Here is a 17,780-nt window from a genome sequence, read left to right on the forward strand (position 1 = left end):
TCTATTCTATTCTATTCTATTCTATTCTATTCTATGCTATTGTATTGTATTCTATTCTATGTACATCACACATGACAAATGCACGACAGAAGTGATGTAAAAGACGAAACAACATGAAAATAACAGAAAAGACAAAATGTGATTGAAAATGTGAAACAAGACAAAAAACAACAACAACAAACATGACAAAAGATGAAAATAACATCAGACAAAAAAACAATTAAGGTAAAATATGATGAAAATGACATAAAAGATGAAATAAGCCAGAAATGTAAAAGATAGAAATGTCACAAAATGTAAAACAAGATGCAAAACAACATAAAAGATCTAACAAGATGAACACACACCTGTAGTGTCTGACTGGTGATTGGATATTCTTTGTTTATTTACTTAGGTTGCAAAATTAAAAAAAAAAAACAAAACAAAACAAAGAAAACAAGTGCAATCTTCAACAACAAAATGGAAACGATATAAACAACCAAAAGAATACAAAAACAAGATTAAAACCTAAATAAATCTATCTGCATTTTTATGTTAACAATGGTTATATTTAGAAATTCTTGACACCGTGTAATTTCAGTGTATATTTATATTACCGTATCTATTGATTGTAATGGTTTTATGTGTAAAACAGGTTTCTCTTGCAAATGAGGCTTTGTTTGACAACGAGACTAACCTGTATAAATACAGAAATTATTATTATTATTTTAAATGACATATAAGTTGAAACCACATCTATAGTGTCATATTTTTGTCTATTTATTTATGTCTAAAACAAAGAAAATGGGTACAATCTAATTTCTTCAGCAGCTTGACAAAAGTGACATAAAAGACAAAAGAGGCCGGATATACTCTCAGTACATTACAGCACCCATGATTTTTCCCTTTTCCTGCAAAATAAACAAGTAAATCAGTACTTCTACACTCTGAGTCTTTTCATACACAAGTATCTCTGCTGCTACTAGAACATAATGTGTGTATTTTTTGTACACTGGCTAAGATGCACAAATAAGACATGAATAAACAAATAAACCTTACTCTCACACGATGTAATTATGTCAGTTCAGTTTTTTATAGCTCAACACTGTCCTCTGTTGGTGAATACATGAACTCCACTCACACACTCATTGAGTAATGCATTTGTTTAGCATTTATTTGTGTGTAATTCTTGTCAGGAAATATTAAAGAGGATTATGATGAAGCGGCCTCATAAAGGTCAGTTTATTTGAACATCACACAGTCGTTTTCATGCAGACTAAAGCCTCGAGTTTATTCATTTACTCTGAGTTTAACTCTGAGGAGCTGCTGTTAACACTGAACAGTCACTCATTATGAGTCTGAAGAAGAGGAGAACACAACACACACTTTCTCCAGACAGAAGCTGCATTAAAAGAACACTGTTTCCTTTTTCCACTTAAGCCTGTTTTCAAACAATGTGCGTTATATGTGTGCATCCAATAGGACACAGCGTCATGACAGCGCTCTTAGTCACTGTCCCCGCTGAGCTGCTCATCACAGCAGCACTGACTCACTTCATCCACTTATGCAATGATATCACACTGTGTTACATAAAGAACCACAGAGTATTGCACTCCTTGCCAGTAACACCAGCAGATCTCCCACTGTCCTCTTTGATGACTAAGACAGCGTTTGGTATTTGCGTGTGCCACCTCTGTATTCCACATTCAGATTCTCAATTATCACTTCAGATATGCTCAATTACCAATATAATCCTTAATTTTTCACTGATGAAAATCCTTCTCACATGAGAGCAAAAGCTTCCCAAAAATTAATCCACCTCCCAGCATGGGCATCAAACCCATTATTGGATGCAAATGAATTAGAAAACATCTGTGCTCTGCCTCACCCAGGAATCCAGACCACACAAAGCGCTGGGGAACTTCTGGCAGATTTCTAAAATGATGCTAAATACAGACTCCTTTATTACTTTTCAATTATCTGAGCTTTAAACTACATTCAAAGAAATAGAGGCAGATCACACTGTGAAAATACTCCACTGCAAGTCCAAGTATGCAAGTATTACCAGTCAAATGTACTTATAGTATGAGAGGTAAAGTAAGTGTGCAGTAAGATTAGATTAGATTAGATTACATTAGATTAGATTAGATTAGATTAGATTAGATTAGATTACATTACATTACATTACATTGCATTAGATTAGAATCAGAATCAGAATAAGAATCAGAATCAGCTTTATTGGCCAAGTATGTGAACACATACAAGGAATTTGGCTTCGGTTTTTACATTGCTCACGACATACAGTTCCGACATGAACCCAGACAACATGTGGACCTAGACACAATATAGACAGACAGTCCACTAGAGACAGAGACAACAATGGGTAGAGATTTACAGTGGATTTACAATGTAATATGTACAGAGTGCAAATTAGAGTTTTTATACAGTGAGTGGGTGTGTGGGTCCAGTCTATTAAAAATACAGGGGTTGGACAAAATAATGGAAACACCTTAAAAAATCAACAAAATATAATTTAATATGGTGTAGGTCCGCCTTTTGCAGCAATTACAGCCTCAATTCTCCGAGGTATTGATTCATACAATTTGTGAATTGTTTCCAAAGGAATTTTAAGCCATTCTTCAGTTAGAATACCCTCCAACTCTTTTAGAGACGATGGCGGTGGAAATCGACGTCTTACTTGAATCTCTAAAACTGACCATAAATGCTCAATAATGTTGAGGTCTGGGGACTGTGCCGGCCATACGAGATGCTCAACTTCATTAGAATGTTCCTCATGCCATTCTTTAACAATTCTAGCTGTATGGATTGGATATATTTGCATTATCATCTTGAGGTGAAGGTGTTTCCATTATTTTGTCCAACCCCTGTATATGTATATGTGTATATTATTTACAGTGGGATTTACAATGTAATATGTACAGAAAGTGCAAGTTGAAGTATTTATACAGTGAGTGGATATGTACAGGAATACAGTCTGTAAAAATATATGTTTATGTATATATATAAATTATTGTAGCGCAAATACAGTTTTTTACACAGTGCAAATTAGACAGTTTTATAAAGAGATTAGATTAGATTAGATTAGATTAGATTAGATTAGATTAGATTAGATTAGATTAGATTCCTTTGATTGTCATTGCAAATAAATACAACAAAATTTTAAAGCACAAGGTAAAAACGGGATCCATAAAAAACTATAAGAGCAATAAATATTTAAAGAATAAATTATATTCCATTCATACTGCGCACACACACACACACTACACACATGCATGCAAACAGGTAGTGCCTGAAACTATGCAATGATCATAAAATAAGACATTCCTGCATAAAACATAGTCACAGATTATTGCACAGGCCTTATGTTTTTAGTGCATTGTTTAGTTGGGTGATGGCTTTTTGAGGATAAAAACTATGTACCAGTCCAGTGGTGCGTGTCGTAACTGTAAATGGTCCCTGATTCATATTACACAGCATTGTTGCATTTTAATTCAATTCAATTTTATTCATAGAGCCCAATATCACAACAGAGTCACCTCACAGGGCTTTGAAATGAAAATGAAAATAAACAAACAGTCAAGTAATCAGTTAGTAAACAGACGGTGAAGCAAATGGATCAATCCCCCATCTTTAGACCCTCCCTCTCGGCAAAGAAAGTTTTACTGTTGCACATGGTTAAGGTTTAAACTAAACTACTGTTATGCATCATATTCTGACCATCATTACAACTGACTGACTGATCATATGATGGAACCTGTCAGTGGGTGGGGTATATTAGGCAGCAAGTTAACATTTAGACCTTAAAGCTGATGTGTTGAAAAATGGACAAGAGTAAGGATCTGAGTAACTTCAACAGGGGTGAAATTGTGATGAACAAATCATTTGGTCAGAGCATCTCCACATCTTGTTGTCAGTGTAAAGGGATTAAAGAATAACAACCAATCAACCAAATCCAGCATCTATGTGATCAGAACATTGTCTAATATTGTGTAGTTTCCTCTTTTTCCGCTCTGACCTGAGGCCTAGACTCCACCAGAAGCAGATCCCTGAAGTCCTGGAAGTAATGAGTTGGACCTCTGTGGATCAGATTTATTTGTCCAACACCTTCCACAGATGTTCAATTGTCCTGAGATTGGGATGTCCTTCTTTCGTCCATTTTTGGTCAGTACTAACCAGTGCAGACCTGGAACACACGACAAGACCTACAGTTGTGGAGATGTTCTGACCCAGTCATCACCGTTACAATATGGACCTGGTCAAAGTCACTCAGTTCCATATGTTGCTCATTTTTCAGCTTCCAATACATCAGCTTTGATGACTAAATGTTCACTTGCTGCTTAATATATCCAACCCAGTGAAAGGAACCACTGTAAAGAAATAAATAATATTAGCATCACTCCTACTGTCACAGTGTTATGGCTGATCTGTTTAGGTTTCAATGAACCATGTATCAAAGACTTGTGTTTTTTTAGCTTTGTAATAATGCATTTGTCCTGCAAATCCATGAAGGTTTAAAAGAGCCTATTTAGTTTAGAAAAGGAGTCCTTAACCCATTAAGAGTCATTTAATTCTTCAGTTACTTCCAAAATCAGCACATTTGGAGAAAATTTGTTTTTAACAGGACATGAGGGGGATGGCAGATTAATCAGATAAATCAGCTGAATGTTTTACATGGTACCTTGACTAGCAATTCACCTTTCATTTTTCTGACTTTCCTCTGGTACAATACATTAGTTTATTTTGTGCTTAGTTGTGTTTGCATATGTGTAAATATGTAGAGGTAATTTGTGTGTATTTATACCCTCTCTCAGAAGTACTGTCACTCTTTTAAAAAAGTGCAATCAGAATGAAAAACATTAGTATTATTATATTTACATAATTATTAAGTATTACTATTAAGTTGTGATCTGAAAAGAAACTGAAGCTGTCACTTGAATGGAGTTAAAAGTATAATGTTTGCCTCTGAAATGCAGTGGAATAAGTGGATAAAGTTATACAAAGTGTGAAGTACAGTACTTGTATAAAAGTATTCAGTTACATTCACTGCAAAACACAGAAGAAATAGTGTTACACCAAGAGATGTTAAAGGACATGAGCAGGATGAACCCATTTCAGTAAAATAGAAAGTGTTGACAGTCACTGCGTTATCACGGGACATTTTACTGCCGTTCTCAAAGTCCTTTTATATTATCTCCATGTGTAATGAGGTCAATTTCAATCAATAAAAATTCCTTCAGTTTATCATAAACATTCAAACTGATGTGACACCTTAGAAAAATGCAGTGCATTAAAAAGTACAATATTTGTCCCTGAGACGATGCAGTGGGGAGGAAGTAAAAAGTTAAAAAAAAAAAAAAAAAAAAAAAAAGTACAGACACTCAACTATGAGAACCTATAATTTGTACTTATCTATATTATTTAGTTACTTTGCACCCCTGCAAAGGAAAAAATGACATCAATTTTCTAGACATAAAATTGTGATTATTGTAAATAGAGTGTATTGTAGAAAAAGGATAAAACACAGCAGAGGGCAAAACTATAAACTATAAACTATGAAATACAAAAAATACCAAGTAAGAAATATACATAAATATGAGGGTTGTAGGAAATAGTGTAGGTGAAAATAATGCAAATGAATGTTCAAAATATGCAAAAACCTCTAGCTCACATTGAATGTTTTTAAGGAAACATTAAATAAAGCCCAGAAACATTCAAACTGCACGACATTATCAAATTACATATTATTTTGCAGGTGAATATACTGAACTGCTTTCATCTGCAAAATAATATGTACCTTGATAGTGTCGTGGCACTGTTCCTGTAGGTGCAGTTTGATTACATGTCTGCACCGCAGTAACACAGCTTTGACATTATAAAACAGATATGACAGGCAGTGTAATGGTTATATAAAGAAACCATGTTGAATATTTGCAAAATGATTTTCCTACAGTATGGAAATGTGTTGGTAGGAGACAACAAGAAATCATGCGTCAGATATGGCATTTGTCCATATTTGTCCATATGTGTTGGTTTGTGTGTGTGTGTGTGTGGGTGTGTGTGTGTGTGTGTGTGTGTGTGTGTGTGTGTGTGTGTGTGTGTGTGTGCGCGTGTGCGTGTGTGTGTGTGTGAGATGAAGAGTCGACTCACGGAAAGAGCAATTAAAGAGCAGGAGACAGACTCAGACTGATGAATATTGCAGATGCTGTCCCAGTAAACTCAGGTAAAGGTCAATCTTAGACACTAACACACACACAAAAACAGACGCACAAATACACATACACACAGATAACCAAATGTCATGGAAACGGGCAGGCATGTAGACATGAGTGTGCACATGCATAAACACTAACAGGATGATTTAAGGTCAGTTATGTAGACAGGGCTGCCCACAGTAACACATTATTAATAAGGAATGATGTACTGTGTGTTAATATTTCATCACTTTACAGTCCTACAATTATAGCAGCCAACACGCAATTTTCTCCCATGTTTCTTTGCACATAAATATCTAGAAATAATCATTTTAAAGTCGCTATGTCACTATATTTCTACTTTTCTTACCTGACTGCAGGATCCCTCCATCTAATACTGACTCTGTTCTGTAGCAGCAGAAGAAGGAAGTGAAAGAATAGGAGGAGGTGGATAAATGGAGATTTATGACCGACTGCCAAGTTCATGCTGTAGCTACAGACAGACTTTCCCACTTTATCAATTTTCCGTCTGTGTTAGTTCTGTCTGTTGTAAGTGAACAGATTTTTTTTATTGCTGTGAAGAATTTCAACAAGATGCTTTAGTCTTATATAATATGTACTGTTTGATATGCATAACTGTGTGGCAGTACAGTCCAATACATACAATGAGTATGTTTAACCCTTTCGTGCATAGTGGTCACTACAGTGGACAGCTATTCTGCAGCTGTTCTCTTGTATATTCATGGATTTTGTTGTTCTTTTTGCTATTTTTTTGTTTTTGTTTTTCTTTACACATATCTTTGTTAAAGTTTTAAGACACTACATGTCTTTTCTGACATGAACTGGTATCATTATGCAGATCTCTCCTGAGGATAAACCCCCAGAATCACAAGCCTTCCCCGCAGTTTTCACACAATTTATCAGTAAATACATGTTTCTGTGTGTCAAAAATGAAACATGTGGTGTCCAGCTGAGTGGATATTTTTGCAACTTCATGAAAAATAGATTCATGATTTTTTTTGTTGTTGTCATTATTACTATTTTTAATGTATTTTTTAAATTTTTTTAAAATTATTTTTATTTTATTTATTTATTTTTCAGAAGAAAATTTTCTATCACATTGTTTTTTTCATGCCTAAAGAGGAATAAAAACACTCAGGAAAAAATTTTGATTAAGGCTCTCATAATTCGTGCATGAAAGGGTTAATTGAAACATGTTCACAATATAAAAATCCAGTACTCTATGGAAAAAGTTTACATTTGGTTCACTTTGTGTCCCATGTTTGTCTTATGTTGCAGAAGTCCTTCATTACAGCCACTGTTTGTTTGGTCTGTTCTGAGCTTTTTAGTTTAAAGATATTAACTGTGGTCCACATGTAAACAGTAGTTGAATGTAATGCACCATAATGCTAGATGCCACCCACTATCAAATGGAAAGAACAAAAAAAGAAAGACTGATCTGAAGACCTGAAGAAACAAAGTGGTGCAATATGTTTGACTCAGTCCCTCTGCAGATATAAACACCTCTTTTATGATTAAAAAAAAAAAAAAAGTCATTTTTGAGAATGATTACACAATGTTGGCCAAAATTAGTAGAATGCCTGACAAAACTGAAAATATTGACCATTTCTTGTCTCCAAAACATGATTTCGTTTCATAATGTTCATGAAACTAGCAGATGGTAGCTCTGAGAACAACAAATATAAAAGTAATTTGGCTTCATCTGTGAAAGAACATGACAGTGAAATAGGCCTAGCTTTGTTTTTTTTTCTCTCCTCTATGGTTTATAGAGCATAATGATGGCTTTGTAGATATTAAATTTGTTTTATGAGTATTCTGACAGCAAATTAAGAAATAAACAGTAATAAAGCCTCTTAAATATACCAAGTGTTCTAATAATTTAGGGTAATTTAATTCTGTATATTACATAATTATGAATATCCAAATATATTTCTGCAATTAGATCCTCTTCAATGCTTGGGCATTTGCTAGGCACAGGCATTTTGTTTTGTTTAATGTTAGGATAAGCCTCTAAATGAGTATAAGTCGATGTCCTTTAAATGCATGAAAACCTTACATGTGTACATATCTATGTCGATGTGTATGTGTGTGAGACATATAACATATTGTTATTCTCATTGCACACTATCATGTAGCTGTTCATGACAGATTTACATTTTATGCAAACAGAGTGGATGTTGAATAATACATTATATTAAAGTGCATGCATGCCTCATAACTTACAAACTGCTTGCAATGTCACACATGACCAGCAGATGGAAGCTTAATTCCTCTCTTGGCGTCATAACATCTTATATCTGAAAACACAAACTACTGATGGAGACTCATGACTATTTTTGTCACAACTTCCAAATGACATTTTTTTTTCTTTCTCAACTGATGTATCACCATTTATTATAATATTGTCTTCTGCCTTTTGTATTTTTCAGTAAAAATCATGTATTTTCCCTTTAACTACCCCACCGAGAAAAATCTGAGGAGTAACTAAACCATATGGTCAAGCAGGCAGGTAAAGGGTTAATTTACTGATCATGTAGGTGTTTATAAAAGCTCAGAGTAAATTCAAAGGTTATTAGATCAAATTAGGAAAAAATGACTTTTTCGGCAAAATATATAATTAATGGAAAATCGTTTGTCATGTCATTTGTCTACGTGGGTTTTATTGGTGAATCAATGTTGCAGAAGATGAGGCTGTTTCCATGTTCACGGAGCCTCTGAACATCCATATCTGATGACCATGAAAAGATGAGAAACTGCTTTTTACCTCAGTTATTTATATGTATTGATTGGATTAGTGGATCAACAGGTTTTAAACATTTCAGATTAATAGATGCTTTTGGTCACTTTCTCGAGAGATTTATCACCATTTACTATAGTATTGTCTTCTGCCTTTTGTATTTTTCAGTAAAAATCATGTATTTGCCTGTTTTTAATTTACTGATCATGTAGGTGTTTATAAAAGCTCAGAGTAAATTCAAAGGTTATTAGATCAAATCAGAAAAAACATTAGGAAAAAGTGACTTTGTTTTAACATTGTACCCTCATATCATTAACTTAACATAAAACAAGTGTCTCCAACCACTGTTATTTGTCAAACTACAGGGTTTTATTGGTGAACCAGGGTTGCAAAAGATCACCAGAATAGAATAGAATAGAATAGAATAGAATAGAATAGAATAGAATAGAATAGAATAGAATAGGCTTTGTTGTCATTACACCAGCTGTACAACAAAATTGCAAATGGATGATGACACATGATGGATATACTGAAACGTTACCTTTCCTGTGTGTTATTGTTCCATCCACGTATGTTAAAAATGCTCTTAATATTGCAAAGATGTGCATTTATGAAATAAAAATAAAGCATAATTCCCCATAGATTCATTGAAACTATAGTATGCACCTGCTTTGTAAATGAAATGAGGAAAAATGCAGATAATTGTCTACCTGAAACTCAGTACAGTAACAAAGTATTTGTACTTGTTAAATAATCAGGTTCATTGTATTTTATGGAATAGAATAGAATAGAATAGAATAGAATAGAATAGAATAGAATAGAATAGAATAGAATAGGTAAGCATATGTATTCCAATTCTAGCTGCTGCTTCAGTGTCATTATTTTATTGTCATTTTTGGCAGAAGTGGATTGTCTCGTGCCACACACAGAGCCTCTGAACACTCAAATGGGTCATATCTGATCATCATGAAAAGATGACAAACTGTATTTTACACCAATTATTTACATGTATTGATAGAATTAATGGATCATCAGGTATTAAACATTTTAGATCAGTAGATTATTTAGGTCGATGGTGGATGTTTGCAGGTTAAAGGAACCAGTTTGTCTCCATATTGTAATAACTACATGAGGTCCAGTCAGTGTTGACTGAAGTGAATTAACAGTATAATTTTATCTAATTAATGAGCCTTCCTGTGCTACCTCTAATGTTAGCTTTGTAAATCAATATCCTCCGTTTCTCTTTCTTTCCCATCTACCTCTCCAACACATTACCTAACCCCCAACACCCCCCTCCTGCCCCAAGTCCCAGTCCCCATCGGTCTGTTTTCTATCCTTACCCATACTTTGAACAGTGTGTCAGATTCAACAGCAGACAGGAACTGTAAAACCATGAGCACAAGACACGTAGCCAGTGAACAGTGGGAGCTGGCACCCCCACTGTGTGTCCTCTACACCGTCACTGCTCCTTCCCCAATTTATAAGGAAACTGCTGCCTCTTTCATCTTTTTATCGCTGTGTTGTGTGTTGCTGCCGCAGGGTTTATTTTCATGGGGCTTTCAGAGAGGAAAGGCTGTTGCGACGCCATCTTCAACCCTTGAACACATCAGAAGGTCATGGGAACAGTTGCAGCAAGTTTACGCTTTCTACTGAACTGAGTCAGCAGCAATATACATCACTTAATAAAAGATCTTGCAACGATAAATATTAGATAGATTGATAAGCATTTTTCCCCCTTTTTTGTCACCATACTTTATGTCTGAAACGAAAACAAAAAAACAACAACAATGAACTTACTCACATGTGTGCCACTTCATGGTACAGTACATTAACACAGAAATAAAGAAGTTGCTTTATTGGTTCAACCCAACACCACAACAAATCAAAATCAGCCTGGACATACAGCTATGAAGAATGAATGTGTTGACGATAGAGAGAATGAATCCAGTTTTTCCCCTAAACTATTTATCACCAATGTGTGTGTGAAGCAGATGAAACTGCAACACCCGACATCCTTACACCTTAACGCCTCTGGAAATTTGGCTTGAAATAGTAAAATGCATGAGGTGACTGTCTTATTAAAGAAACATAATAGCAGTTTAGACTATTTCTCAAACTAAGATGTGGTAGATCATGTTTTGAATCATTAGCTAGCAACCTTAGCATCGCCAGCATTTGAGCTAAAAGTGTTTACTACTTAGATAATCTTTGAAATAGTATAATAATACACTAATAAGTCGGTGTAGTTTAACATCTATCCATTCATTCATTTTCTGAACCACTTATACCTCATGGCAGCTTAATGAATTTTCATATTTAGCTATATTTTCCATATTTAGCTAGGAGCTAGTAGCTAATGTTTACTAGTTATTGTGGTGAAAAAAAGATATTTTTAATAATTGGTTTGTAGAAATAATAATGAAATAAATTTAAGTTTCACCACATTCAATTAACATCCAATAGTATACGGTTTCTAAGAATTAAAACAAATATTTAGCTATCTGTATTTTTCTGCATTTAGCTAGTGGCTAGCTAACCATAGCTAGTTGATGTGGTGTGACAACAGAAGATAACACGCTAACAACCACACACAATTCACACCCAATAGCATAAAGTTCATAATTCGGCTAGCAGCTAGAAGCTAAAAGTTTCTATTTAATGTGGTGGAACAATGGATCTCTTTCCAGACTGGTTTGTGGAATTAATTATATAATAAATCTAAATTTCACCACACTCAATTCATATGTGACAGCATAGAGTTTATGAAAATTTAGGCACATATTTAGGTAGGTTATCTATATTTGGCTAGCAGCTAGTAGCTAACGGTTGCTAGTTCATGTGGTGGAGCAATGGATTTCTTTCCAGACTGGTCTGTGGAATGAATTATGTAATTAATTAAGTTTCACCACACTGACTTTGTAAAATTCATGAAAAAAAATTTTTTTTTTGAATTTGGTTTGAAGCTTAATTTGTAATTTTTTTATTTATTTATTTATTTATTTTTAACATAGGCCTACATACAGACAAGACAGTAAATTACACAGTTTTGAGTGTAATGTGTGATAAAGTTTCCAGAGGCATAAGGGTAATGCATGTCTGGTGCTTGTACTTCTACCTAGCAGGACCAGCCCGCTGTGCAAATGCAATACCTGCAATGACATATATATATATATACTGTGTGTATTAACATCTGTGACTGCCCAGCTGCTTGGCAAAAAAGACAAGTACTGGATGTACTTATGACACCATCTGAAGTACTGATACTCTGGGGTCCTATATGTGATCAGATCCAGAAACCCTGCAGATGTTCAAGTCTCCATGCACACATCACCACTTCCACACAGTTACACATGCACAGTTATTTCAGACCGCTTCATGACTCCTTTATTCCTACGCTGTCCATTAGAAAAACACATATGCTCTTTTTAAATAACAATAATCTTTTTGAACAATATAAAAATGATTTCTGAGAATGTGTTTTTTCTTTGCAACCATGTATTTTTTCAGGCCTTAACTGTCTCCACATGCCCAGAGGAGGCACACAGGGAATAAATAAAGCTTTAGTCAAATGCCTGCTGGCCCTCGTCCCAGATTCTGGTCTTCCTCTCTCCTCAGTGTCCCCTCATCAGGCAGCAGATGAGAGTGATGAGATCTCAGTCGTGCTTTCATCCATTCATATGCCTGTGAGTGTGTGTATATATGTGTAAATGCATGTACAGTTTGTGAGCTTGTAGTTCAAGTGTCTTTTCAAGTGAGTGTACACACGAACTGCACACTGTATATTCGTAAACATAAGTCTTTTTTTTCTCCCAAGTCTCAGATCTTTGTATCAGAGTTCATCCCGAGTAGCGCGAGCAGCTGGAGGCGGTGAGTCTCCGGTGACGCTGTTTTGTGCCACGGGTCGGATGCGTCCTTGCTGCGCCGTTTTGCGGGCGTGCTGCCGGTCCCAGTCTGTGGCCACGGCGTCGTCGTCCCAGATGGTGGAGGTCTCTGTGTCACTTATGTAGCCCGGTTCTCCTGTGTAATGGGTGGGGTAGATGAGCAGTGGTTCCACAGAGAAGGCCTTCAGGTCCCGAGGCTCGAAGTGACGCATGTAGTCGACACTGACAAAGACAGAGGCAGAAAACAGAGATGACGTTTTTTCTTGAGGTATAATTTTATCCATTAGATAGAAAAATGGCACCATATGCAGTCTGAAGTGGTCCAAATGGTACTGAGTTTATATTGATCTGAAACAGATGGCATTACAAATAAGCCCATTTGTATCACTTTTCTTTGTTTTCTATCAAGTGCGATGAAACTGTGGTTGTTATGTCAATATGGTCAGTTTCATGTGTTTACATCAACAGGTACAAACACTGAAACCTAGAAATGTGATGTAAGTAGTGCTACCAGAACAGTCTGTTCCTGTTTAAAACAAACGTCACTGCAGGGAAGAAGAAAGAAAATCTCAAGCAACAAAAGCTGCTGAAAATGTTTCTACTAATATAATCAAAACAGTGAAAAACAGAAATATGGTGCTCTTCTCTGCTTTAGTCACACTAACAGACATGTGGTTTTTTATAATAAATAATACATATAATACTTGATGAATGCAGAAATAAAGCTACTTTCAGTCATGGGTAGTGTAGGAATGGGATTATCTGATTATTTCCATTTTGTGCTACTTTCCACTGCACTGCATTTGTCTGACAGTTTTAGTTATCATTAATGCAAAGGTTTTATGTTGTGAAAAAATAACCACTATTTTGGAATATAATACATCACCAACATTTTTATCCTCTGATATCTGACATTAACAAAAATCAGTGTGCAGTCGGGTTCACTTTTCACATGTCTGAATTGTTTTTGATCTGAACTGAAATCCTCACATGGCTTAATTTCATTATATGTTCAAAACATCCACTTTCTCACCAGGAATCAAAGATTTCATAAACTGAAAACAGATTTTGATGATCAGAACTTTACTTTTCCTTCTTTCCTTTCCCAATAATCATCTAATGCATTTTCAGATTCAGTCCATGAACATAAAACTACATCATACAAATTAGTTAACTGTAACTGTAACATACTGCCACAAAAGTCAGAGACAGACAGAGGTAGAGACTCATGGATGGGTGGACAGAGTTATGAAAACACAGCTAATGGCAACTCCTGAGAAGTGAACTGAAAAACATTTCCATCTCCCCCTGGTGGCTGGCCAAACTAAAACACCCAGTAAGTTTTTGTTCAAGGTAATTTGCGTCACTTTAGGTCTTCTGGTAAATGTGAAGACACCACTTTCTGGTATATCTTCCTGATCAGTTAACTTATTTGACTGACAGCTGGAATGACCAATCACAACAGAGAACCCATCAGCTGCAATGACCGAAAACCAATCTGGTGATGTGCTGACATCTCTGTTGCAGAGTTTGGTTACTAAGGGCCTCACAAAAGCAACATGACAGTGACAGCTACGTTCAGACAGCAGGTCTTAATGCACAATTCAGGTTTTTTGGTGAAATCTGATTTTTTTGTGTGTGCTCGTCCATATTACACATTAAATGCAACTTCTATCAGCTTTGAGTATGAACTGAATGCAACCCTGAAGTGTGAAAAAAAGGTCCTGACGCAAACATGACCATGCAGGCACGCACAGTGTTTATGGAAGTGACACTCCTGGGACGCAGAATTGTGACGCATTTCAATGACGAAAAGGTCAGATAAATGCGACACGACCATTCAGACTGAAATTGCATTGCAAAATATCAGATACGTATCGGATTTAGGACCACATGAAAGTGGCCTAGGTCGGATTTTAAAAATCTGATTTGTGCTGTTCAAACTGTCTTTAACAGATCGGATACAGGTCACATATGGACAAAAAAATCAGATTTGGGCCACATTTGCCTGCAGTCTGAACAAAGCCTTAGATTTTGGCCACAGCCTGTCGACCAAAACAGTTATTGTACTTAAACACTTTAATTATATGTTCCTACCAATGCTTATGTACTTCTGCTTACAGGCCTGAACAGCCACCGGCGACCAGCAGCACCTACTGATGTAAAATGTTTAATACCTGTTGATCCACTGACCCTATCAACACATGTAAAGAATTCAAGTAAAATGCAGTTTGTCATCTTTTCATGGTCATCAGATATGACCCATTTGGACGTTCAGAGGCTCCATAGTGAACATGGAAACTTCATCTTCTGCAACATTGATTCACCAGTAAAACCCACTCAGTTTGGCAAACAGCAGTTGTTCTAGATGCTTGTTTTTACATTCAGTTATTGATATCTTTGCTGAAAAAGTCACTTTTTTTTTTAGTTTTCTCTGTCTTGATGTAATAACCTTTCAATTTACTCTGAGTTTTCATGAACATCTACATGATCTGTGAATTAAATATAGGAAAATGCATGATTTATGAAAAAAAAAAAGAAGCTAAATAAAGATGATGATATTATAATAAATGGTGATAAATGACTTAAGAAAGGTTAAACAGAGAGAAAAATTCATTTGGGAACTGCCATAAAAGTAGTTCTGGGACTTTATGTGTTCAGCAGAGTTGTTTCATGCAGGACACTGTGTTTGTAAATTGTGCTAATGCTGTAAAGGATGTGATGGGTAGTTTTATGTAAAATATATGACCAGTACAGCTGTCAGATCAGTGTAGAGGTGTAAATAATAATATCAAGTACAACCCTGGCACCAGTGGCGGCTGCTCGTCTTTCAGAGAGGGGAAGCTCATTGTCGGCTTACATCCAAAAAAAACCCCAGTCAAGTTATTTAAACATAAATTCAGCCCTCCGTTCCTTTTTAAGAAAATGGTAAGTGACCTTATCGTACCAATTAAACAAGAAAACTTTGAAATTATGTTAAATTGAAACAAGGAAGTACAATGAGTGTGTTTTATTTACAATGCAAGAAATGAACAAGTAATTTCGTTGTGGTTTCTCTCTCAATTTCACAGCAGAATGTGCGACGGTATTAAACTGAACTGTGTCAGTGAAGGAGTAGATCTCAAACTAGCTGTCAATCAAACAGGATTCAGCCTTTCGACTGATCCTCCAATCAGCACGTGGAAGCCTGGCGTCCAGCCCGGTCGAGCTCCACCCACAGCTCCATTCACGCCCAGAGATGCCCGGTGTCGGGGAGCGGGACAACATCGTGGCATTTATCCAATTACCGTCCAGTTTTGAGGCAATGAAAAAACTGTTCCACTCAGTCACATAGAAGTGCATGGACGCCGGGCATCTACGGGCAAATGCACTGAGCAGAGATCATATGAGAAAACAGCGCAACGGGAATGTATGACAAGTGAACAACATCGAGTCTGTTGATTTGTGATAAAGCTGATTCTGAACGAACTCGTCTGTGAGATGAACGTGTTCTAACACATTTGTAGTCAATGAAATGTCAACACAATTGTACATATTTAACCATTTAATTTGAGTAATTTTAGGGGAAGCTGGGCTTCCCTTGCAGTCTATGACAAATCGCCACTGCCTGGCACTCAGACCACCAACCTTACTATCAGCTGATGATCCTGAGGGTGCAGTTGGGGGGGGGGGGGGACATCAGTAAACCCAGCAGAGTCATTGTAGTGTGAACAGGGTAATAACAAAGGTCCCCTCAGTGCCGTCCACTCGCCTGTTTAAAGCCTGTTAGCTCTCGGCCGGGACAGTGAAAACCTACACCTTTATTAATGCTCAAAGGTTCCAACCTGCACCAACAACAAACACAAACACTCCAGCATCTCATCCATCTTTCTGCTGCTTTACTTTCCCTTTTTGTGTCCATTACGACTAAGAACCCCCCCATCCCCCTACCCCCAAAAAACAAACACAACTATGACATAATAATCACAATATAAACCAGGCAATTAACCGCCTGCTGCTGATTTATGTAACATACAACATATTTTACATAGTTTCCTTCCACCTTTCCACATTTTGGTCGATATTTCCTATTTCTCTCACTCCTGAACAAACTCACCTTCTCTCACTGTTGAATACACACATAGCGTATTTACCTAGTAATCTATACACTGCACACTGGATACACATCTGCTGCGTATTTATATAGTAACACACACACTCTCACAGTGTCCATCTCCACCCCACCCCCACACTCGGGCCTCTATCAATGGGAATCCTGTCCCCGTCTCCAACCAGCAGGAAGAGCCTCGCTGGCCCACATTCCTCAAAGGGAGAGAGGAGGAAAAGGGGGAGGAAAAAGAAGGTGACACCGAGTGAAAAAGTCGAGGTTTGAGGAGAATGAAGGAGAGGATGCTGTAAAATGAAGAGTGTATGAAAAAAGAGAGGTGGAAGAACAGTGGAAGAGGAGTAAAGCTGAAACGATTAATCGATTAATCTACTCGGATTTTTAAAAAATGAATCGTTTACAATTTTCCTGAATCAGTTTTGTTTCCTTAATATTGATGCTGGTAAAAACTGGTTCATCTTAAGTTGTTAGTAATTTAGTTTTACACAAATTTGTTGACTGCAGTGCACATAGGTTTGTAGATGTCATTTGACTTGTTTGTTGTAGTTTCTATCTATCTATCTATCTATCTATCTATCTATCTATCTATCTATCTATCTATCTATCTATCTATCTATCTATCTATCTATCTATCTATCTATCTATCTATCTATCTATCTATCTATCTATCTATCTATCTGTCTGTCTGTCTGTCTATCTATCTATCTGTCTGTCTGTCTGTCTGTCTGTCTGTCTGTCTGTCCCTTTCATGCACAGTGGTCACTACAGTGGACAGTTATTCTTCAGCTGTTCTCTTGTATATTCGTGGGTTTTATTGTTTTAGTTCCATATCAGCTGACACAGTG

General features: G+C 36.3%; 1 protein-coding gene across 1 annotated transcript in view; it reads right to left on the reverse strand.

Moving 5' to 3' along the window:
• Window positions 1–10,750: 10,750 nt before the first annotated feature.
• Window positions 10,751–17,780, reverse strand: part of colgalt2b (collagen beta(1-O)galactosyltransferase 2b) — a 58,460-nt gene continuing 51,430 nt past the window's right edge. Inside the window, exon 12 of the mRNA XM_030133206.1 lies at window positions 10,751–13,052. Within this exon, the coding sequence (XP_029989066.1) occupies window positions 12,779–13,052 (274 nt within the window). The 3' untranslated portion in view covers window positions 10,751–12,778. The remainder of the gene's footprint in view (window positions 13,053–17,780) is intronic.

This window comes from Sphaeramia orbicularis, chromosome 4, assembly GCF_902148855.1.
Source record: "Sphaeramia orbicularis chromosome 4, fSphaOr1.1, whole genome shotgun sequence".
In the NCBI taxonomy this organism is placed as follows: Eukaryota; Metazoa; Chordata; class Actinopteri; order Kurtiformes; family Apogonidae; genus Sphaeramia; species Sphaeramia orbicularis.